At 43.2% G+C, this 23856-nt stretch overlaps 1 protein-coding gene across 5 annotated transcripts in view; it reads right to left on the reverse strand.

Moving 5' to 3' along the window:
• Window positions 1–17983, reverse strand: part of Ankrd42 (ankyrin repeat domain 42) — a 59931-nt gene extending 41948 nt beyond the window's left edge. For all 5 annotated transcript variants that reach the window (XM_045145693.1, XM_045145691.1, XM_045145692.1 and 2 more), the window contains exons 1-5: window positions 17700–17983; window positions 16199–16362; window positions 10482–10589; window positions 5698–5817; window positions 1089–1224 (exon numbers count right to left, since the gene is read on the reverse strand). In XM_045145693.1, coding sequence (XP_045001628.1) covers window positions 1089–1224; window positions 5698–5817; window positions 10482–10589; window positions 16199–16362; window positions 17700–17748 — 577 coding nt within the window. In that variant the 5' untranslated portion in view covers window positions 17749–17983. The remainder of the gene's footprint in view (window positions 1–1088; window positions 1225–5697; window positions 5818–10481; window positions 10590–16198; window positions 16363–17699) is intronic.
• Between the last annotated feature and the right edge of the window lie 5873 nt (window positions 17984–23856).

The raw sequence follows: 23856 nt of genomic DNA on the forward strand, positions 1-23856 counted from the left end.
GGACGCTGAGTTTGAGGCCACATTGAGACTACAGAGTTAATTCCAGGTCAGCCTGAGCTGGAGCAAGGCCCTACCTCAAAAATGAAATAAAATGTTCATAGCAACATACTGACTATATTAGCTCTGTGAGGGACTTAAAATGACATTTTAAATTTCTCAAATATGCCAGACATGGTGGTACACACATTTAATCCCAGCATTTGGGAGGCAGGAGGATTGCCATGAGTTCAAGGCCAGCCTGAGACTATCTGGTGAACTCCAGGTCAACCTGAGCTAGAGTAAGAACTGACCTCAAAAAAAAAAAAAAAAAAAAATTGGGGCTGGAGAAATGGCTTAGCGGTTAAGGCATTTGCCTACAAAGCCTAAGGACCCCGGTTCGATTCCCCAGGACCTACAAAAGCCAGATGTACAAGGGGGCGCATGTATCTGAAGTTTGTTTGCAGTGGCTGGAGGCTCTGTTGTGCCCATTCTCTCTTTCTCTCTATTTGCCTCTCTCTCAAATAAATAAATATTTTTTTAAAAAAAAGAATGATGTTTTAAAAAAATTCTCAAACATGCTAAAATATTCAGTTTATATTAATTAAAAACTAAAATGTGGGGGCTGAAGAGATGGCTTAGCAGTTAAGGTGTTTGCCTGAAAAGCCAAAGGACCTCTGTTCAATTCCTCAGGACCCATGTAAACCAGATGCACAATGTGTTGCATGTATCTGGAGTTCATTTGTAGTGGCTGGAGGCCCTGGCATGCCCATTCTCATTCTCTCTCTCTTTCTCTCTCTGTGCTTCTCTCTTTCTCACTTTCTCTAAATAAATAAATAAATAAGTAAAAAATTTCAGAAAAAGAAAAACAAACAAACTAAAATGTGGGGCTGGAGAGATGCTTAGTGGTTACCACTCTTGCCTGAGAAGCCTAAGGACTCAGGTTTGATTCCCCAGAACCTACATAAGCCAGATACACAAGGTGGTGCGTGCATTTGGAGTTTGCCTGCAGTGGTTGGAAGCCCTGCTATATCCATTCTCTCTCTCTTAAATAAATTAAAATAAAATATTTAAAAAATTTAAAAAACGAAAATGTTTGCTTTTGTACATACCTGGAAGGTTTCCATTGTGGTCCACATCTTCTATGCCACATCCCCATTTGACAAGAAGCTGTAAGCACCCCAGCCGCCCATGAAATGCTGCATAATGTACAGGTTTCCATTCTCTCTTATCGGTCAAACTGGGATCCTAGAGGTAACATTCACAAGCTCTCAGCTTTGTTCCATTCTGTAGGGAAAATACAAGTCTAGACACTTAATTCTGTACACAAAAATTAGAGGTTGTTTTTAGATGTATGTAATAGATAAATTTACTATGCTCACTGATTTGAACATGAGCAGCAAAATATTACTGGAAATTTAAAAATAGCCTTATAAAGCTGAACATGGCTCATGCCTTTAATCCTAGCACTTGGGAGGTGGCTGAGGTAGTTGATCACCATGAGTTGGAGGCTAGTCTATGCTATAGAGTGACTTCCAGGTAAGCCTGGCTAGAAATCCTACATTATAAAAAAAAATAAAATAAAAATAAAAATAAAAAAAGGGTGTTGTGGAGCATGTCTTTAATCCTAGCACTAGGGAGGCAGAGATAGGAGGATCACAAGGCATTTGAGGCCACCTCAAGACTTCACAGTAAATTCCAGGTCAGCCTGGGCCAGAGCGAGACCTTACCTCAAAAAGGGGGGGGCTAGAGAGATGGCTTAGTGGTTAAGACATTTGCCTGTGAAGCCTAAGGACCCAGGTTTGACTCCCCAGAACCCATGTAAGCCAGATGTACATGGTGGCACATGTGTCTGGAGTTCATTCATTTGCAGTGACTAGAGGCCCTGGAGTATCCATTCTATCTCTCTCTTTCTCTCTCTCTCTAATAAATTAATAAAATATTTTAAAAAACAGAATAATCTTTAAAAAAAAAACACAGAGGGAGGGAATTAACACGGGATTTTTTTATAATCATGGAAAATACTAATAAAAATTTTTAAAAAACACACAACTTGGCTGGAGAGATGGCTTAGTGGTTATGCACTTGCCTGTGAAGCCTAAGAATCCCAGTTCAAGGCTTGATTCCCCAGGACCCACATTAGCCAGATGCACAAGGGGGCACATGTGTCTGGAGTTCATTTGCAGGGGCTGGAGGCCCTGGCATGCCCATTCTCTCTCTCTCTCTATCTGCCTTTCTCTGTCCTCTCAAATGAATAAACAAAAATAAACAAACAACAGCAGCAACAAAAAAGAAAAACACAACTTGGACTGGATGGTTGTAGTACTCTGATTCAGGTGTCTCCCATAAACTTAGGTATTCTGAATGCTAGGTTCCCAGCTAATGGAGATTGGGGAATTAACACCTCCTACAGGCAGTGTATTCTTGGGAATGGGAACAGGCTTATGGGTGTTATAGCCAGTGTTCCTTGCCAGTGTTTGGCACACTCTCCTGTTGCTATTGTCCACCTTAGGTGGGCCAGGGGGTGATGTCCATCCTCTGCTCATGTGGTGGTTTTTCCCTGTCATTGTGGAGCGCCCCTTGAGTCTGTAAGCCAAAATAAACCCCCTTTTTTTTTCCCCAAAAGCTGCTCTTGGTCGGGTGATTTCTGCCAGCAATGCAAACCTGACTGCAACACTAATGTTAGTACCAAGGAGTGGAACTGCTGGTAGACACCTGACTGTGTGGCTTTGGCCTTTTGGAGCTGATTTTCAAGAGGAATGAGGAGGAATTTGAAACCTTGGCCTAAGTGACACCTTACAGTGCTTTAAGTACAGATTCATGGACTATTTTGGTCAGAGTTGAAAGAACTGAATGCAATTAGAACCATGGACTGTGAGGTTTGGCTTGAGGGTGAGAAAGAACTTTGCTTGGACTGGTCTACAAGCAGCTTATGTGAGAGGCCTGCTGTTATGCCTGTGTCCTGGGAATTTGTGCAGGGTTGCTTTGTGTAAAAAGGGACTGGTATGAGCAGAGGAATATGGCACACAAATGAAATCTTTAGGCTGAAACTTCTGCCTATTCAGCGGCAATTATAGGAGACTAAAACCTTTGAGATAGGGCCACCTGACCTGCATTGGGGCAACAGGAAGAATGTAGACTCTTTTGAAGGGGCCTGAGTGCTCAAAGAGTGTCCTGTTCTTCAAAGTCTGCTTTATTCCCCCCTGGATTAACAAAGTGGCACCCTACCTGGTATTATGGAGTATAAGAAATGCAGGAAAGAGAGTATCATTGAGTTTGCAACACGGTCTTGTGTTTTGGAAGTGGCCATGCACAGTGTGAAGCAGGTTTGTTGGATGCCTGCATGGAAACCACATGGGGCCATGAGGATGAACCGTGGATTGCAGTGGAGACCCAGGAGGAGATGCCAGGACCACGAGATGGCTGCTGAGGACAGCTGCCAGCCCTGAAGTTTTCCGGGACTGTGAGTAGCCTAGCTGGAGGAGTGGAATTGGAACTCCAGAGACTTGTTGCTGTTCAGAATTATCGGACTTGGAGACTTTTCACTGACTAGACTAGATTTCTGCCAGCAATGCAAACCTGACTGCAACAGTCATTAAGAGTGCTTGCTGCCTAAGTATGAGGGTCTGGGAGGGCCTGAGACTGTCCATGTCTGACTCCCCAGAAGATACATAAAAAGCTAGGTATACAAACAGAAATCCAGAAGCTGCTGAGAGCACAACACTAACATACACTTAAAATGTACCCACCAAGGCTCAGGGAACATTGTGTAAGGGGGAACAGAAAGACTGTAAAAGTCACATGTTAGAAGAGAATATTCAGAGGCATTGCCCCACACATAATGACTGACTGCTGCTCTCACAACTCATAACCCACAATCCCAATGTGTCCATACAAAGTTTCTACCTAACAAACAACAGAAAAAAAAAAAAAAAAAAAAGCTGGTTATAACATACACATCTGTAACCCAAGTAGGTTGGGAGGATGAGGAGACTGGAGAATCACTGGAGCTCACTGACCAAAATTGGCAGCTCCAGGTTGAGTGAGAGGCACTTTTCAACAAAGTACACAGATAAGTAACAGAAAAGAGCACCTCCAGCCTCCACATGGATGTGTATGGTATGCAAGCATCTGCATACACAGGTGCAGATACCACACCGCACATATTCTACATATACACACATAAAAAAAACTAGCCACACAAACGAACGCTTTAAAAGGAACTTAACTACACATGCTACTATCTCAGATTCTTAACCAATAAAATAATATGAATCTACTGGCCAGGCATGGTGACGCACGCCTTTAATCCCAGCACTCAGGAGGCAGAGGTGGGAGGATTGCTGTGAGTTCGAGGCCACCCTGAGACTCCACAGTGAATTCCAGGTCAGCCTGGGCTACTGTGAGACCCTACCTCGAAAAACCAAAAAAAAAAAGAATTTAAATGATCAAATCATGGTATTGAGAACAGAAAGAATTAATGAAAAAATGTTTAATGTTTTCATTTATAGAAATTACCCTTAATATTGTCTTAATATAAGTAGTTCTGTTCTTCCTTTGAGGGGAAGGAAGGGTTGAGACAAGGTCTCACACTAGCTTCAAACTCACTTGTAGCCCAGGATGGCCTCAAACGCATGATAATCCTCCTGCCTCAGCCTCCCAAGAGCTGAGATTACAGACATGAGCCACCAGACCTAGGGACAATTTCTTGTAACAAGTTATTTTTGGGCTGGAGAGATGGCTCAGCAGTTAAAGGCACCTGATAAGAAGTTACTTTTATGACCACCGGGTACTATTAAAAATAAGTATTACAAAGCCAGACATGGTGGTACACACCTTTAATCTTAGCACATGAGAGGCAGAGGTAGGAAGATCGCCATGAGTTCAAGGCCACTCTGAGACTACATAGTGAATTCCAGGTCAGCCAGGGCTAGAGTGACAACCTATCTCAAAAAGCAACAACAACAACAAAAAAGTAGTATAGCCAGGCATGTTGCACACTTTTAATTCCAGCACTCAGGAGGCAGAGGTAAAAGAACTGCTGTGAGTTCGAGGCCAGCTTGAAACTATATAGTGAATTCCAGTTAGCCTGAGCTAGAGCAAGAACCTACCTTGAAAAAACAAAAAAATGACAATTATAATAAGGGCTGGAAAGATGGCTTAGCAGTTACGAGTTTCCCTACAAAGCCAAAGGACCAGGTTCAATTCTCCAGGACCCACATAAGCCAGATGCACAAGGGGACGCATGCATCTGGAGTTCATTCGCAGTGGCTGAAGGCCCTGGCATGCCCATTCTCAATCTCTCTCTCTACCTGCCTATTTCTCTCTCTCTCTCAAATAAATAAATAAAAATATATTTAAAATTTATAATAAGAATTACAATAAATTAATGAAATCTTATAAAAATAAACACTTTCTAAATTAACACAAGAAATATACCTAGTTAAGGTTTGTTTAAAAGCTTCAGAATTTTCCTGGTTAATACTAAACTAGCACAAGAACATCAAAACTCCCAAAATATTAGCATTACTAAACCATTTATTTGGGGGAGGAGCAGGAATATTTATCTAATTATTGCTGTTACATTTAAATGATCAAACAGCTAAAAAAATTACTTCCCCAAAGTCACAAAGGGGATTTAAAAGGCCAGAAGGAGATAACCAGACAACATATACTCTCCATCTATATTTTTACAGGCTATCACTGAGAACAATCCCTCACCACTCCACTTCGCAACATTGTTTGTAAAGTGAAGGAATGTCCATGAGTGGCAGCAAGGTGTACAGGAGTGCATCCACGGTCATCTTGAGCTGCCAGATTGGCTCCATTGATTATCAAAGCCTAAGGAAGAGACATGGGAACAGGCAGGCATGAGAATAGATATTAAATTATAAATGCACATACAGAAGAAAGACAATGTATTTACCCGTAGCAAAACGTACGTGTGTGTGTGTGTGTGTGTGTGTGTGTGTGTGTGTGTGTGTAAGGAAGCGGGGTGGACAGCAACAATGAGACATTTCTTAGCTAAATCTAAATTTAAAAAATGTTGAGGTCTGGGCTGGAGAGATGGCTTAGCGGCTAAGCGCTTGCCTGCGAAGCCTAAGGACCCCGGTTCGAGGCTCGATTCCCCAGGACCCACGTTAGCCAGATGCACAAGGGGGCGCACGCATCTGGAATTCATCTGCAGTGGCTGGAAGCCCTGGCACGCCCATTCTCTCTCTCTCTGCCTCTTTGTCTGTCTGTAACTCTCAAATAAATAAATAAAAGTAAAAAAAAAAAAAAAGAGAAGAAAAAAAAATGTTGAGGTCTACTTTAACATTGCCTAAGAGACCTTGATAATGGCAGATTTAACATTCTGACTTAAGCATATACACACAATTTGTAAGATGTAGTTTTCAAAGCACAGATTACTAGTTAGTAAGTTAATACTCTAATACTGAGATAAGAAATATAAAAAAGTGTCGGGGGGGGGGGAAGGAGGGAATTACCATGGGATATTTTTTTATAATCATGGAAAATGTTAATAAAAATTAAAAAATTTAAAAAAAATAAAACAACAAAAAAAGAAATATAAACTTCCACTATTTCAAAAGTAGAATATTTTGAAAGTTAGCTTTAAACCCAATAAAGGGATTGAATTACTGTAATAGTTTGAATGTGAAAGGTCCCTCATATCTTCATGTGTTCATGACTAAGCTTTATACTCAATGCCCAGCTGATAGCAGTTTGGGAGGTGGATCATTGCTAGAGAAGGAAAATTACTTGGGGTGGCCTTAGGTGTTATAGACCAACCACCCTTGCCAGCTCCGACGTGAAAAGGTGTGATGCCCAACTTCTGCTCTGCCATGCTGTGATGAAATCTCTCAACACTGTAAGCCAAAATAAACCCTTTCCTTCCATATGCTGCTTCTGATCAGGTGTTTTGTCCCAACAATGAAAAAGTAACTGTAGCAATTATTTAAAATTAATTAATTCTGCACTCCCAATCATGCTTCTGAGGTTGTTTCATCTGAATACACAACTGGTCCAGTTTCCACACACAGGTTGTATTACCTACATAGCCTACCTCTCTAGATAACATACAGAGAATTAGTTCAAAAAATTATTTAGTCTCAATCAGAATCCCAGCAATGTATTTTAGATTATCAACAAACAGAACCCAAATTTTATAGAAAGGCAAAAAATCAGACTAGATAACACAATAATGAAGAACTGAGTTGGAGGCCTGACACTATCTAGCCCTAAGACTCACCATAAAAGTACAGTAATCAAGACAATGTGATACTGGCCAAAGAACAGACATCAGTCAATGGTACTGAACAGAGCGCCCAGAAACAGACCCATATAATAACACAAAAGTGTTAAAAGTTATGAACATAAGGAGAAAAGACTGTCTTTCAACAACCAGAACAAGTGACCATCATGTGCAAGAACAATGACTCTAGACACAGACCTTATACCCTGCAAAATTTAAACAGAGGGCTGGAGAGATGGCTTAGCGGTAGCAGTTAAGGTGCTTGCCTGCAAAGCCTGACAATCCAGGTTCAATTCCCCAGTACACACGTAAAGCCAGATACACAAAGTGGTGCATGCACCTAGAGTTGGTTTGCAGCAGATTGAGGCCCTGATGTGCCCATTCTCTCTGTGCTTGCAAATAAATAAATAAAACTTTTTTTAAAGCTGAAACTGAAACACACATAAATGCAAAATACAAAATTATAAGACCTTGGGAGAAAGGAGAAACTCTAGATGCCTCACCAAAGGCATAATCATGAAAGAACTAACAAGCTGGGCCAGGTATGGTGGCACATGCCCTTAATCCCAGCACTTGGGAGGCAGAGGTAGAAGGATTGCCATGAGTTTGAGGCCACCCTGAGACTACATAGTGAATTCTGGGTCAGCCTGGGCTAGAGCGAAACCCTACCTTGAAAAACCAAAAAAAAAAAAAAAAAATTGACAAGCTGGACTTCTTAAAATTTAAGCTAGGGTGGGGGGTGCTGGAAAGATCACTCAGTGGTCAAGGCATTTGCCTGCAAAGCCTAATGACCCAAGTTCATTCCCATGTACCCACAGAAAGCAAGATGCACAAAGCAGAACATGCATCTGGAGTCTGTCTGCAGTGGCTAGGAGCCTATTCTGTCTCTCTTCTATCTCTTTTGCTGGAAAATAAATAAATAAAATATGCTTTTTTAAAAAAGTTAAGCTGGGCCTGGTGGTGCACACCTTTAATCCCAGCACTCTGGAGGCCTCATGAGACAGGAGGATCACTGTGAGTTCCAGGTCAGCTGCACTAGAGTGAGACCCTACCTTGAAAAAAAACAAAAACCAAAAAAATTAAAAATTAAAAAAGTTATTCTACAAAGGGCTGGAGAGATTGCTCAGTGGTTAAAGGTACTTGCTTACAAAGCCTGAGGGCCTTGGTTCAATTCCCCAATACCCACATAAAGCCAGATACATGAAGTGGCAGCAGCATCTAGTGTCCATTTGCAGTAGCAAGCTGCCTTGCTGCATTACTTCTCTTTCTCTTTCTCCCTGTTTGCAAATAAATAAGTTTTGTTTTTCAAGGTAGGGTCTCACTTTAGCCCAGGCTGACCTGGAATTCACTATCTCAGGGTAGCCTCAAACTCACGGCAATCCTCCTACCTCTGCCTCCCGAGTGCTGGGATTAAAGGTGTGCACCACACACCTGGCTAATAAATATTTTTAAAAAAAAAGAAATTTCACATATTCTGAAAAATATTTGTTAAAGATATATCTGGAGGCCAGGCGTGGTGGCGCACACCTTTAATCCCAGCACTTGGGAGGCAGAGGTAGGAGGATTGCCATGAGTTCAAGACCACCCTGAAAATACATAGTGAATTCCAGGTCAGTCTGGGCTAGAGTGAGACCCTACCTCGAAAAAAAATACACACACACACACACACAATCTGGGGGCTGGAGAGATGACTTAGCAGTTAAGATGCTTGCCTGCGAAGCCAAAGGACGCAGGTTCAATTCCCCAGGACACATGAAAGCTAGATGCACAAGGTGGCGCACGCATCTGGAGCTCAGTTTGTTTGCAGTGGCTAGAGGTCCTGGTGTGCCCATTCTCTCCCTCCCTCTCTCTCTGTCTTCTATCTCTCTGCTTGCAAATAAAATAAATAATTTTTAACAAAAAAAAAAGATATATCTGATAAAACACTGTTATCTGAGATTTAAAAAGAAAAAAAACTTCAAAATTCAACAAGAGGCTGGTAGTGGTGGCACATGCCTTTAGTCCCGGCACTCGGGAGGCTGAGATAAGAGAATCACTATGAGTTCAAGGCTACCCTGAGACTACATAGTAAATTCCAGGTCAGCCTGGGCTAGAGTGAAACCATACCTCAAAAACAAAACAAAAAAAAATTTAAAAAAATTCAACAAACAAGAGGCTGAGGAAATGGCTTAGTGGTTAAGGCATTTGCCTGCAAAGCCTAAGGACCCTGGTCCAATTCCCCAAGACCCACATAAGCCAGAAGCACAAGGGGACACATGCATCTGGAGTTCATTTGCAGTGGCCCTGGGGTGCGCATTCTCTTTCTCTCTACCATTCCTCTTCCTGTCTCTCTCTCTCAAATAAGTAAATAAAATATTTTTTTAAGTTCAACAAGAAAAAAAGTCTAGTTTAAGATGGGTAAGACTGGGAGTGTAGCTCAGTGGTAGAGCATTTGCTTAACATTCAAGAAACCTTGGGATGAATCTCAATACTACCAAAAAAGAGGGAAGCAAAGAGCAGAGCAGACACCTCACAAATATGCATATGATAAAACACTACATATCAAATGAATGCCAGAGAAATGCAAATTTAAACAATAAAGAAATATCACTACCTATATGTCAGAATGGGTAAAAACCCACAATGTTGACACCACCATCTATTGGCAAGGGTGAAAGACAGCAGGTGCTCTCATTCATTACAGGTTGAGAATGTCAAGTTGTGCAGTCACTTTGGAAGGAGGTTGTTTAATTTCTAATGAAACTAAACATAATCTTACCATAACTCAACATAACCATTCTGAATTCCATATCAGCCAGGACTAGAATGAGATCCTACCTCAAAAAAACTAAAACAAAATAAAACAAAATCTTGGACTGGGGAGATGACTCAGTGGTTAAAGGCACATGCATGCAAAGCCTGCCAAGGCTGGGTTCAATTCCCCACTACCCAAATAAAGCCAGATGCACAAAGGTGATGCATGCATCTGGAGTTTGTTTGAAGCAGCAAGAGGCCCTGGCAGGCCCATCTTCTCTCTTGCTCACTCTCTTTCTCAAATAAATATTTTAAATAATAGTAATCAAAATCATTACCTGAGCCGGGCGTGGTGGTGCACACCTTTAATCCCAGCACTTGGGAGGCAGAGGTAGGAGGATCGCCATGAGTTCAAGGCCACCCTGAGACTACAGAGTGAATTCCATGTCAGCCTGGACCGGAGTGAGACCCTACCTTGAAAAACCAACAAATAAATAAATAAATAAAAAATCATTACCTGCATACAAGCATCCTGACCTCTGATTGCAGCTATGTGAGCAGCTGTCCAACCTCTCACAGTCCTTTGTGTGATATCAGCACCATGCCAGAGAAGCCAGTGAAGACACTAAAAGTAATCATATTAACAAGTCAGATGGTTTTAGCATAGTTTTTTTTTTTTTTTTTTTTTTTGAGGCAAGCCCAACTGAATGGCCTTTTTCTTTATGCAAGAGAGCGAGCAAGAGGTAGGGTCTTTAGGGTCTTGCTGTAGCCCAGACTAGCCTAAATTCACTATGTAGTATCAGAGTGGTCTTGAACTTATTAGTCTTCCTACCTTGGCCTCCCAAATGCTGGGATTAAAGGCATGCACTACCATACTACCATGCCTGACTAGCATTTTTATATCTTTTAAATTTACTCTATAATCATGAAGATCCCATCATGGCCTAACAAACATAATGAGATGTCAAGCACAAACACAGAGCAACTAGCATTTGGCCTCACAGTAAGGGAGACAGCAGAAAGTAGTAGGAGCTTTGGCAAACTGCAGCGCTTTTCTGCCAGGTATACACAATACTCGTTTGTAGACAGTTCTTGCATGAATGAAATGCTAGCCAAATGTTGGTAAATGGTCTACTTGACTAATACTGAGCAAGACAAACACAGCCAATCTGTGAACCTAATTCTCTCAAGGATTGCCAATTTACAAATATTTCTGCCTTTTTTCTGTCTGCATTCTTTAAAGAGATGATAACCAGCTATGTCATGATTCAAAGGGGGGGATGAGAATGGGGTAAGGATAAGCAGCCTGGAGCTGATGCAGGCTCACATCCTCCAGGACATGTTTCTTATGACATGGAGCCACAAGACAACCACCTACGCAGATGCATTCCTGCTGAAGCTCAAGATGGAGAACATCCTCCGGCGGCTGCACATGAACAGCAGCTTTACAAGGATGACCAGTTCTTCTCCTCAATGACAACCAGCCAGACAGCAGGCTCCAGTCACAGTGTATGGCTTTTGGGCAGATGTTGCCTTCCAGGCCCTCAGGAGGCAAGGTAGGAGGATCACTGTGAGCTCAAGGCCAGCCTGGAACTACAGAGTGAGTTCCAGGTCAGGCTGGGTTAGAGTGTAACCCTATCTCAAAAGAGAAAAGAAAAAAATAGAACAGTTGAACAGATACATTAGTGATTCACACTGTGAAGGAAACACACTACACATAATTAGCTGCTAAGTACCTTAAAATAAGTAAATAGCAAATAACTAGCCCTGGAAGAAAAGGATCAAAACCTAGGGTTTTTTGTGAGGTATGGTCTCACTCTAGCCCAAGCTGATCTGTAATTCACCATGTAGTCTCAGAGTGGCTACAAACTCATTGTGATCCACCTACCTCTGCCTTCCAAGTGCTGGGATTAAAGGTGTGCACCACCACACCCAGCTCAACACTTTCATTATTTTTAATTTTATTTTTTATTTGAAAGGGGGAGAGAGAAAGAATGGGCAGAGTAGGGCCTCTAGCCAATGCAAACAAACTCCAGATGCATGTGCCACCTTGCACATCTGGCTTACGTGGTATTGCAGTCAGGTTCAATTTCTGGTAGAAATCACCCAACCAAGAGCAGCTTGTGGGGAGAAAAGGTTTATTTTGGCTTACAGGCTCAAGGGGAAAGCTCCATGATGGCAAGGAAAATGATGGCGTGAGCAGAGGGTGGACATCAACCCCTGGCCAACATCAGTTGGACAACAGGAACAGGAGAGCGTGCCAAACACTGGCAGGGAGAAACTGGCTATAACACCCATAAGCCTGCCCCCAACAATACACTCCCTCCAGGAAGTGTTAATTCCCAAGTCTCCATTAGCTGGGAACATAGCATTCAGAACACCTAAGTTTATGGGGGATACCTGAATCACATTGGGTACTGAGGAATCAAACCTGGGTCCTTAGGCTTTGTAGGCAAGTGCCTTAACCATTAAGCCATCTCTCCAGCCCCAACTTTATATATTTTTTGAGGGTCAGAGTCACCACAGTGTTTTAAGAAATGTTTTAGTTGTGTCAGACTTTAGTTTGTATTGTACTTTTGTGTTCCACATTGTGTGGGGTTGATGTATGCAAGTGTATATGCAGATGAGCACACCCTGTGCACGCACACGTGGAGGAGAGGAGAATGTCACCTCTATTGCCCATTTATGTGCTTCCTTGAGATGGAGCTTCTCACTAAACCCAGAGTTGCCACTTTCCCAAGCCCCAGTGATTCTTCAGTCTCTGGTCCCCACCGGGATGAGGCTCCAGCAGTGCATAGCCATGTCCAGCTGCTTATGATGGTGCTAGGGAATCAAACTCAGAAAGAATCATGTCTTTCCAAACCCTCATGCTTGTGTGGCAAGCACTCTTGCCCAGTGAGCCATCTCCTTCACCCCCACAGACAACTTTTGATATATAAATATTAACTTCAGGTGAGCAGTCCAAGAAGGAACTCTAATGGTCCTAAAGCAATGGCTGAGGAGGGAAGAATAAATTTGGAAGACAGAGATGGAGCACAATCAACTGACCTAGTGACCAGGTCTCTCGACACTAATGTACTACCACTAAGTGCCTTTCATCTAGATAAATGTTATTGTGTGTTTGCTTCTGTGAAATACTGAGACATTTCAATGACCCAAAGGCTATCATCCTGGGAAACTAAAACAGGGGAGAAAAGAATAATGCTTTTAGTTTTAGGCTGTTTGAAATGTAAGTCATATATGCTATCAATCAACCACCTGATACAGAATCCAGTTGTCAAAAGAGAAAATAAACATGTGAATAATGTGGTCATGACAAAGTGCCAGATGGGGGGGCTGGAGAGATAGCTCAGTGGTTAAGGCACTTACTTGCAAAGCTTAAAGGCCAGGGTTCAATTCCCCAGTAGCCACATAAACCAGATGCACAAAATGAAACATGCATCTGGAGTTCATTTGCAGTGGCTAGAAGCCCTAGCACATCCATTCATATTCATTCTCTCTCCCTCTCCCTCCCTTCCTCCCCCCCCTCCTTGCAGATAAATAAATTAAAAACATATTTTTAAGTGTTAGAAGCTAGGTGTGGTGGCACATGCCTTTAATCCCAGCACTTGGGAGGCAGAGGTAAGAGGATCACCATGAGCTAAAGGCCACCCTGAGAATACAGAATGACTTCCAGGTCAGCCTGTGCTAGTGTGTGATGCTACCTCAATAAACCAAAAAAAAAAAAAAAAAAAAAAAAAAGTGTTCCAAGGATATGAATGCACATACAGGACAGGGAGGGTAAGCCAACCAAAGAAGAGTCAGCTAATCCTTGGGGCTGATGGGGACCAGTAAGAGTAAGAGACAAAATCCATAGCATACTGTGTTGGTTTGAATGTATGGTCCCATAGACTCAAGTGTTTTTGATTAAAACTAACCTTGCAACTTGAGTCTCCAGCACTTGAAGCCCTGCCAAGGAAGAGATAGGTCACTGGGGACCAATCTTGTCCATCCCTAAGGTCTATTCACAACAGTTGGAGCTCTGGCTGTTCGACGATATCTCTCTGCTATGATCTACAGAAGCAAGCCAGCTGCACCTAGAATTTGTTTGCACATGCACCTAGAATTTGTTTGCAGTGCCCAAATGCCCAGGCACACCCATTCTCTCTCCTTCTCTATCTGACCCCCCCAATAAATAAATTAAAAATTTTTTAAATATTTTTTAAAAACTTGAAGCATGGGCTGGAGAGATGGCTTAGCAGTTAAGCACTTGCCTGTGAAGCCTAAGGACCCCGGTTCAAGGCTCGATTCCCCAGGACCCACATTAGCCAGATGCACAAGAGGGCACATGTGTCTGGAGTTCATTTGCAGTGGCTGGAAGCCCTGGCACGCCCACTCTCCTCTCTCTCTTTCTGCCTCTTTTTCTGTCTGTCTGTCACTCTCAAATAAATAAATAAAATTAAACAAAAAAAAAATTTTAAAAACTTGAAGCAACTATAGTAAAAACATAAAGAGGTTGTATTTATGTTATCTTTTCTTTTTAAAATATTTGTTATTTACTTATTTGACAGAGAAAGAGGAGGGGAGAGAGAGAGAATGCATGTGCCCCATTGTGCATCTGGCTAACGTGGGTCCTGGGGAATTGAACTTGGAACCTTTGGCTTTGCAGGCAAATGCCTTAACCGATAAGCCATCCTGCCAGCCCATGCTGTCTTCTAAAAGTTATCCTCTATGTTTGTCTTTGGAACTTGATCACCATACTGTGAAGAAGCACAAACTAGCTCAAGTGGAAAGAACTCACCAAACAGTCCACTTGGAAAGGAATGTGCCTAGTCTGCATTATTAGTCACCAAACATCTGAGTGCATGAGGCTTTAGAAGATTTTAGCCCCAGCACCACATCTTCCTCTCTCAAACCCCAGAACTTCAGATTGAACCTAGGCTCCTATATACACAGGGTCAGACATTCTCCCACTAAATCATATCCCCAGATCTGGCCCTTGAATCTTCTAGCTGAAACCCCCAAAACAGACCACGGACAAGTGTTCCTGGTATCCAAATTCTTAGTTTACTCTTGAGCAACATAATAGTCATTTTATGACACTAGGTTTTGGAATAATTTGTTATAAAGCCTGACAAAAGCAGAGAACCCAAACATCAGACTGAACTTAAAATTGCAGTAGTAACAAAGTCTCATCCTTGGCAATTAAAGTCATTTGCTTAAAAAGCTTGCAGGCCCAGATTTAATTCTCTAGCCACCCACATAAACTAGATGCAAAAAGTGATGCACTAGGGGATAGAGAAATGGCTTAGCAGTTTAGGCTTTTGCTTGCGAAGCCAAAGGACCCAGGCTTGATTCCCCAGGACCCACATAAGTCAGATGTAGAGGGGGAACATACATCTAGAGTTCATTTGCAGTGGTTAGAGGCCCTGGTGTGCCCATTCTCTCTCTGTCTCTCCTCCCACCCTCCCTCTCTCTCTCTCTGCTTGCAAATAAATTAATTAAATAAAATAAAAATGTTAAAGGGTTGGAGAGATGGCTTAGCAGTTAAGCACTTTTGCCTGTGAAGCCTAAGGAGCCCAGTTTGAGGCTCGATTCCCAGGACCCACGTTAGACAGATGCACAAGGGGGCGCACACATCTGGAGTTTGTTTGCCATGGCTGGAGGCCCTGGTGCGACCATTCTCTCCTCCGTATCTGCCTCTTTCTATCTCTATCGCTCTCAAATAAATGAATAAAAATAAAGAAAAAAATTAAAAAAAAAAACTTAATGAGCTGGGCATGATGGTGCATGCCTTTAATCTCAGCACTCAAGAGGCAGAGGGAGGTGGACTGCTATGAGTTTGATGCCACCCTGATACTACATAGTGAATTCCAGGTTAGCTTGGGCTAGAGAGTAAGACCCTACCTCAAATAAAGGGGAAGGGGCTGGAAAGATGGCTTAGCAGTTAAGGCATTTGCCTGCAAAGCCAAAGGACCCAGGTTCTATTTCCCAGGACCCACGTTAACCAGATGCACAAGGAGGCACATGCATCTGGAGTTTGTCTGCAATGGCTGGAGGCCCTGGCCTGCCCATTCTCTCTCTCTCCCCCCACTCTTTCTCTGTCAAATACATAAAAATAAAATATTTTTAAAAAGTGATGCATCTGGAGTTTGTTAGCATCAGCAAGAAGGGTGCGTGTGTGTGCATGTGCATGTGTACATGTACACACATGCAAATATTCTAAAAATTTAGATAACAAATAAAGGTACCTACCTCCAGACTTCCAGAGTGTGCTGCCCAATGTAAAGGGGAAAATTTATGGAGAACATCCACTTCATTAATGCTGGCTCCCCGCACCACTATGTCTGACAGCTGCTTGACATCGCCAGCCTGCACTGCATCACGTATGCTACCAAAATGCACCTTTTTCCTGGAATCTATTTAAAAAGACAATTTCTTAAAATATATTACAGAACTGTGAAAAAAAGACTAGCACAATATTCAACAGAAAGTATCAGATCACTTCAGCTTTCTGAAGGACTTACTACAAAGATATTTGTGACTAACAACTTCACCTGATCTTGGGTTTCAGTCCTGATGCAGAGAGCATGAACACTGAGTGCACTGCAATCAACAACTACTCTTGGAACCACCAGACGCCTTAGGTCTGGAGAAACAGGCACATCCACAGAAGTAATGGAGGAGTCCAGAGGACCTGGGGCAGGAGCTGCTGGCGCCATGACTAGTAGAGGCACTTGCATGGTAATTGTGACGTGCCTAAGATGTAGCGTTAGGGAGCCCCTACACTTTCACAGGTTTTCCTTCAGAAGCCCCACATCTTTGGTGGGAAGAACACGACCATTTTGAAGTAAGCTCAGTGGGTTTATAACTAAGGCTGACTCCCCAGTGAAAAAATCTTCACCACAGCCTTTCTCATATTGACAGCTGACTTAATTAATCAATGCTTTTCCAATTTATATCTTTTTAAATATTTTATTTGTCAGCGTGAAAGAGGCAGAGAAGGAGAGAAAGGGAGAGAGGAGAGACTGTGCACACGCCAGGGCCTCAAGACAATGTAAAGAACTCTAGACACATGCACCACTTTGTGCATCTGGCATTACATAGGTACTGGGGAATCGAACCCAGGTTGTTAGGCTTTGCAGGCAAGCACCTTAACCACTGAGCCATCTCTCCAGCCATCTAACTTATATATTATAATAAGAAGGGAATGAAAGGGCACAATTTTTATTTCATGTAGTCAAGTCGTTTATATTTTATAATTTAACATTCCAAATACCTAGAGTGCATTATCTGGCGTATTACACTACGAAATATTTTAATGTGCACCATGAGCCAGAAGAAGCAATAAAAGTTATCTAATGGGCTGGAGAGACCAGGGTTGGAGAGATGGCTTACCGGTTAAGGCACTTGCCTACAAAGCCTAAGGACCTAGGTTTGTTTACCCAGTACGCACAGGAGGCAGATGCAGAAGGTGGCACATGAGTCTGGAGTTCATTTGCAGCGGCTGGAGGTCCTGGCGCACCCAATACCTCTCTGTCTTCCCCTCCCGTCCCCCCTCCTCATGTCTCTCTGCTTGCAAATAAATAACAAGTGGGGGGGCTGGAATAAGAGAAGGTGAAAGGCAGGTGAAGAGCTTTGAAAATTAAAATAAAGAGAATTAAAACACAAGTTTGGGGGTGGGGGGCGTGCAGACTGAAGCTGGCTGAGGTGAGAAGTGTGGCAGACACACAAGGATCAACGACAGTCGACCCACCCGAGCCAGCTGTCTCCTTTGAGGACGTGGGATTGGCCACTCCAGGCATGGTGCGAGCCCTGGGCCTCGGACTGTGGGGAGGAGTGGACCCCAGGCCCCTGCTGCTCCGGCGGTCCTCGCTGGCTGTCACCCACGAGCCCCTGCCGCCGCCGTCGTCGCTAGAACAGGAGCCACGGTCCTCCCTGCTCGCAGCCTCCCAAGCACCCGGGTCTTGTGCACCTCCTCGGGCCCAGGAGCCGCAGAGAGGGCGGCCGGCGTCTTCGCCGAGGCTCCCCCGGGGCGAGTCGCTGGCCGCGGAGCCTCGGTCGTCACTCACTCCGTCCCAACAACGGCTGGGGCCGCGGCAGCCGTCCACGCCGCCGCCTCGCTGCCCGGGGCCGCTGGTTCGAGGCCTCCTCGCCTCGCTCGTGCGGGGACCCCTCACGGGCCCCCGGGAGCTGCCGCGCCCGCGCCCCGCATCGCGCCCGGCGCTCGCCCGCGGCGGGCTTAGGTCGCCCCCGACTCTCCTCGAGTCCCTGCCGGAGAAGCCCGCGTCCTCCCGGGCTCTTCCCGAGGCGGCCCTGCCGCTGTGGCCGCCGCCGTCCTGCGAGTCGCTTTCCAGCGTCCCGGGCTCCGGACACTCGCCTCGGCCGTCGCCCTGGAAACAAGTAAACTTCCTGCGTGTGAGGTCACTTCCGGATCCTCGCGGCCTGCGTCACTTCCCGCTTCCTTCCGTTCACCTTTCGCAAGGCTCCTCCTGCAGAGTCGCGGGACGCGCTCCGTGTGTGTTGTGGGGTTCGGTGAGATTTATGTTTTATTTTATTGATTGATTGATTTTTTTTTTTTTTTGCTCGCTCACACAGGATCATCTAGGCCTGTCTCCGGAACGGCATGTCATCCATCTCACCGTCCATCAGCCACTCACCCAAGTGGACTGCCCTGGACTGCACCTCTGCGGAGGTGACCTGTGGTGCCGCGCGGGCCTGGACGGGCCTCGGCAAACCTGGTATACTTTTTTCATTTGGGATTGGAAGAAAATTATCTTACCCGATCGTTTTCGCAAGTATATAAAATAACCTAAAAGAGAACTTAGCAATTGCAACCGCTGTCTTGTTGAATGCTTGCTGTTTCAGGCTCTTTGACAACCCATTGTTGGGTCTTACACACCCGTTTTACAGGTGGGTCAAGATGCCAGGAATTCTCTAGCCAAGAAACAGGTAAGTTGTAAAGCTACTGTGAAAACATGGGTCATTGGTCAAAACTGTTCCATATCTCCTGTCTTCAAACCCAGTTTTTTGGGGTTTGGGCGGTTTTGTTTTTTTTTTTTTTCCTGTGTGTGCTTGCTTTTCACACTTCGACCTAGATCTTTCCTCTCCAACTCTATTGTTTAACATACATATTCTTCCCGTTCATGATCTATTAGAAATTTATGAACTAGCACTTGAAGATTCAAAGACTGGTAAGAATTCTCACTCTTCTTGCTTCCTCTTCTCAGCCTGATTGTTTACACCCTTGTCTTGCAACACACTTCTCCCCCCCACCCCCCATGAATAACCTTCTGGGAGTCCTGGATCCAGAAAATGATTCTTATCTCTGTGCCTTTGTGTATGGTGTTCTTCCTGCCGGGAATCGACCTTACCCTCCCCATAATTTTATATGAATACATTGGGGGAATTCCTGTGACCATATCCTTTCTCTCTTGAGGTATAGTATGTTGTTTTTCTTTGCCATCGCCTTTTTAATAATGACTGCCATTTATTATGTTAATATGCTCAATCTGACAGTGCCTTAAGTGCTTTATATTAGGTTTTTTATTGTGGCTAATGCCTTCTAGAATAAGTATTAGCTTTTTTCATTATACAAAGAAAAAAGCATCGAAGTTAATTTCCTGAGGATACACGGCTAGTAAGTAGTAAAGGACCTGATTTAGGATTACTACCTGTGTCCTGGTTTTGTTGCATAAACTCAAAATCTGAATTCCCACAGCCTTTATTGGATGATAACACATTCTATTGTAATTACCTATTTCACAGTGGATTCTCACTGTACCCACAGTGAGCTTCTGGAGAGTAAGGACTCTTGTCTTACAAATCTTGAAGATACTTCAAGGAAGGACTTCTTTAGCATCTACTGTATGGTTGAATGTGTGTGTGATCAGATGATTGTCAGGTAGATGAACTGATAGGACAAAAATAGTGGGTTTTCAGTGTTGGAAGGGAATGTGGGATTATTCATTCCACTGTTCTTGTTTTTAAGAAATGGAATAAATAGGGCCACGTGTTTGTTAGACATTTATTGGTCAAAAAGTGGACCAGTGTTTATGCCAAATGATTTGCAAATAGTTTCAAACCTAATTTGTACTGTTATTTTTATTTTTCCAGATGAAGAAACATTTCAGATTTGACCAAGACCACATAAGTAGGAGCTTGAGAATTAGAGCCTACTCTGACTGACCCCAGATTAATACTAAATTTATAGCCACATAAATATGGTAGAGGCTTTACTTTTGCTGTGTCTTAGAGTGGATAAACCCACAGAGGGGAGGAGACAGCACAAGACAAATCCATAGAGGCTACACACCTAGTAGAAAGGATCAGAAATAGGTAGCAAAGAAACAAACTTCCAAGGAACTGAAAAGCAAAAATTAATGAAATACACAATAAAATTGATCACAGAGCACCTGGTATTTGGAAAGAATAGACACTGTTAACAAATCTGAGGAGAGAAAACAGTATTGGAAACAAGAACAACATGTTATAGATATGAAGGTATTTGAAAATCGGAAGTGAGTTACTTTATATAGTGTTATACTAATAATTTGGTAATTTGGCTTAGATAGTTTCCTAGGAAAATACAAATTTTCAAGCTGGGTGTGGTGGGTTGTGCCTATAATCCCAACACGTATGAGGCTGAGGTAGAATCACTTAGTTCAAGTCCAACCTGGGCTACAGAGTAAGCTCCGGGTCAGCCTAGCTAGAGTAAGACCTTGCTTCCAAAAAGAAAATATTATTTTATATATATGTATATGTATATATATATAATCTATCTTCTAGCCAGGTGTGGTGGCACATGCCTTTAATCCTAGCACTCGGGAGGCAGAGGTAGGAGAATTGCTATGAGTTCAAGGCCTCCTTGAGACTATATAGTAGTTCCAGGTCAGCCTGGACTAGTGTGAGACCCTACCTTGGAAAAAAAAAAAAGCTAAGAAAATTACACTGGTTTTGGCAAAAAGTCATTGGTGGAATCAGGAGAACAGTGTTAATAAAACACTCAAGATGTGAATAAGGGATTGCATACAATTTAAGGTAAGTGATAACTACTAAGGAAGCTCCTCAATGGAAACTTAAGTTCTGAATTCATGCTGGAGTGGATATCTCAACATTCCAGAAAGCAGGAATTGATTCTAGATATGAAACTATGGTTCTCACTAGTAAAGATAGTGGCTCCACTTGTTTTTCCCAAGTCAGTGATGAGTAGGGTAGTCCTGTCTCCCATAAGTCAGCTCCTTGCATGTAATTCCAGAGGAAGCAGGACTCTCATGTGGGTTTTGATGAATATTTTTGTTCCTGTACACCCTAATTTTATTTTATTTTATTTTTTTCATGGTAAGTTTTCACTCTAGTTCACGCTGACCTGGAATTCACTATGTAGTCTCAGGGTGGCCTCGAATTCACTGCGATCCTCAAAGGTGTGCCACCATGCCCAGCTTAAACTTTAAATGAGACAGATTTCCTTAATTGCCCAGGCTGAGTTAAAACTCTTGCATTCAAGGAGCCATGCTGTTATAACAAGTCCACCCATGTACTTCTCTTCCAAAACATTTTCCTCTCCCGTTGGTGCCTAATACCAAATCCTCTTAAGAAGTACCCAGAGATCATTTTTGGCCATTATTCAGCTAGCACTTCCTCACCTGCCCAAGATATTCATTGCCTCAGAAAACTGATTTTGTTTTCAAATAGGGAAGAGTTTTCACCACCATGGAAGTACAGACCTTTCTGGACAGTAGCTTCCTAGTTATCTCCCCCCACCCCAAGCACTTTTATATATTTTTAATTATTAACAACTTCCATGATTATAAACAATATCCCATGGTAATGCCCCCTCTCCCCCCACTTCCCCCTTTGAAATTCCACTCTTCATTATATCTCCTCCCCCTTTTAGTCAGTCTCTTTTATTTTAATGTCATCATCTTTTACTCCTATTATGGTGTTGTGTAGAGTTTTAGGCAGTATGAGGTCATGGATATCCAGGCCATTTTGTGTCTAGAGGAGCATGTTGTAAGGAGTCCTACCTTTCCTTCTGCTCTTACATTTTTTCCGCCACCTCTTCTGCAATGGACCCTGCGCCTTAGGAGATGTGATAGAGATATTTCAGTGCTGAGCACTCTTCTGTCACTTACAGTACCATGATGCCTTCTGATTCATCCCAAGGTCACTGCCATCTGAAAAGAGAAGCTTCTCTACCAAAAGTGAGAGTAGCATTAATATATGGGTATGAACATTAAGAGAAGTGATTACTGGGTAGTGTGATGAGCATAGTATGTACATTTAGCCAGACAGTAGCAGATGTTATACCCCTAGGGCTCATGACTACCCCTGTTGTAGGCTTTCAGTATCAGGGATATATTCCCTCCCATGAAGCAGCCCTCCAGTCCAATTAGAGGGCAGTTGGTTTCTACCATGACAGACATGCCACTATTGCACCATTGGCTCATTTGGCCTGGCTGGCAGAATTTAAGACTTGCAGTGTCCACTGTTGAGTATCTTCACTGGTGATTTCTCTCTCTCCCATTGAACTGCATGCAGAATGGCTTCTTCCAGCTTTCTGTCAGCTGGTCTACATGGAGGAGGTTATCAGCTCAGTTCCAGCAGGATTTTTTAGGGGCCTTGAAGCCCAAGTATGTGGAGTCTTCAGCAATAGGGTCTTAACTATTCCTGCTGGGAAACTAAGGCTTCCCCCCCCCCCCCCTTTTTTTTTTCTGGCTTTTCGAGGTAGTGTCTCACTGTGGTGCAGGCTGACCTGGAATTAACTATGTAGTCCCAAGGTGGCCTCGAACTCTTGGTGATCCTCCTACCTCTGCCTCCCAAGTGCTGGGATTAAAGGCGTGCACCACCACGCCCAGCTCCTTTTGTGTATTTTTTAAAATATTTATTTGTGAGCAGAGACAGAGAATGGTTGCACCAGGGCTTCTATCCACTGCACACAAACTCCAGACACTTGTACCTCTGGCTTTATGTGGGTACTGGGGAATTGAACCCAGGTCATTTGGGGATTGCATGCCATAACCACTGAGCCATTCTCCAGCCTCCTTTTGTGTATTTTTGCATGAATGTATGTAGTGGGTGTGATGTGTTTGTGGTGTATGTGTGTGGTATGTACACGTGTGTGTATAGATGTAGCTCCCTGTGTAGTCAGAGAAGCTAGAAGAGATCATGGGGTGTCCCCGCCATTGCTCATCCACTTATTTACATGGAACAGTTTCTACACTGATTCCAGCTTGCTATTTTTTGCAAGAGCCAGCAATTCTCTAGCTCCCTCACAGAACTGGGGTAAGACATGGCCATAACCACCTACTTGCATGGGCTCTGGGGATCAAACCCAGGGCCTTAGATCTACTAGACAGGTACTCTACCATTGTGCTATTGTAGCCCTAGCCTTCTTTTTTTTTTTGAGACAAGATCTGCTTCTGCCTTCCAAATGTGAACTGCCACATTTGACCAACTTACTTCAGTCAACTACATCTTTCTACTGGAGAATTTTCTGAATAATTTCTTAGTGTATTTATTTGGTGTTAGGCTAAAATGCTTACCAACTATGGAATATATCTAATTCTCCTAAACTGTTAATATTAGTTATATGTGTGTGTGCATATATACTTTTCAAGGCTTTAGTTTTAGCAAGATCATTACTATTTTATATATATTTTGTTGTTGTTGTTTATTTGTTTGTTTCTCGAGGTAGGGTCTCGCTGTGGTCCAGGCTGACCTGGAATTAACTCTGTAGTCTCAGGGTGGGCTTGAACTCATGGCGATCCTCCTACCTCTGCCTCCCAAGTGCTGGGATTAAAGGCGTGCGCCACCACGCCCGGCTGCAAGTAAGTAGGAAACAGGTAGGGGAAATGGCTCAGGAATAAAGTGCTTGCCATATAAGCATAAGAACTTGGTACCTCCATTACCCA

Source organism: Jaculus jaculus, chromosome 3 (genome assembly GCF_020740685.1).
Source record: "Jaculus jaculus isolate mJacJac1 chromosome 3, mJacJac1.mat.Y.cur, whole genome shotgun sequence".
NCBI classification, from domain to species: Eukaryota; Metazoa; Chordata; class Mammalia; order Rodentia; family Dipodidae; genus Jaculus; species Jaculus jaculus.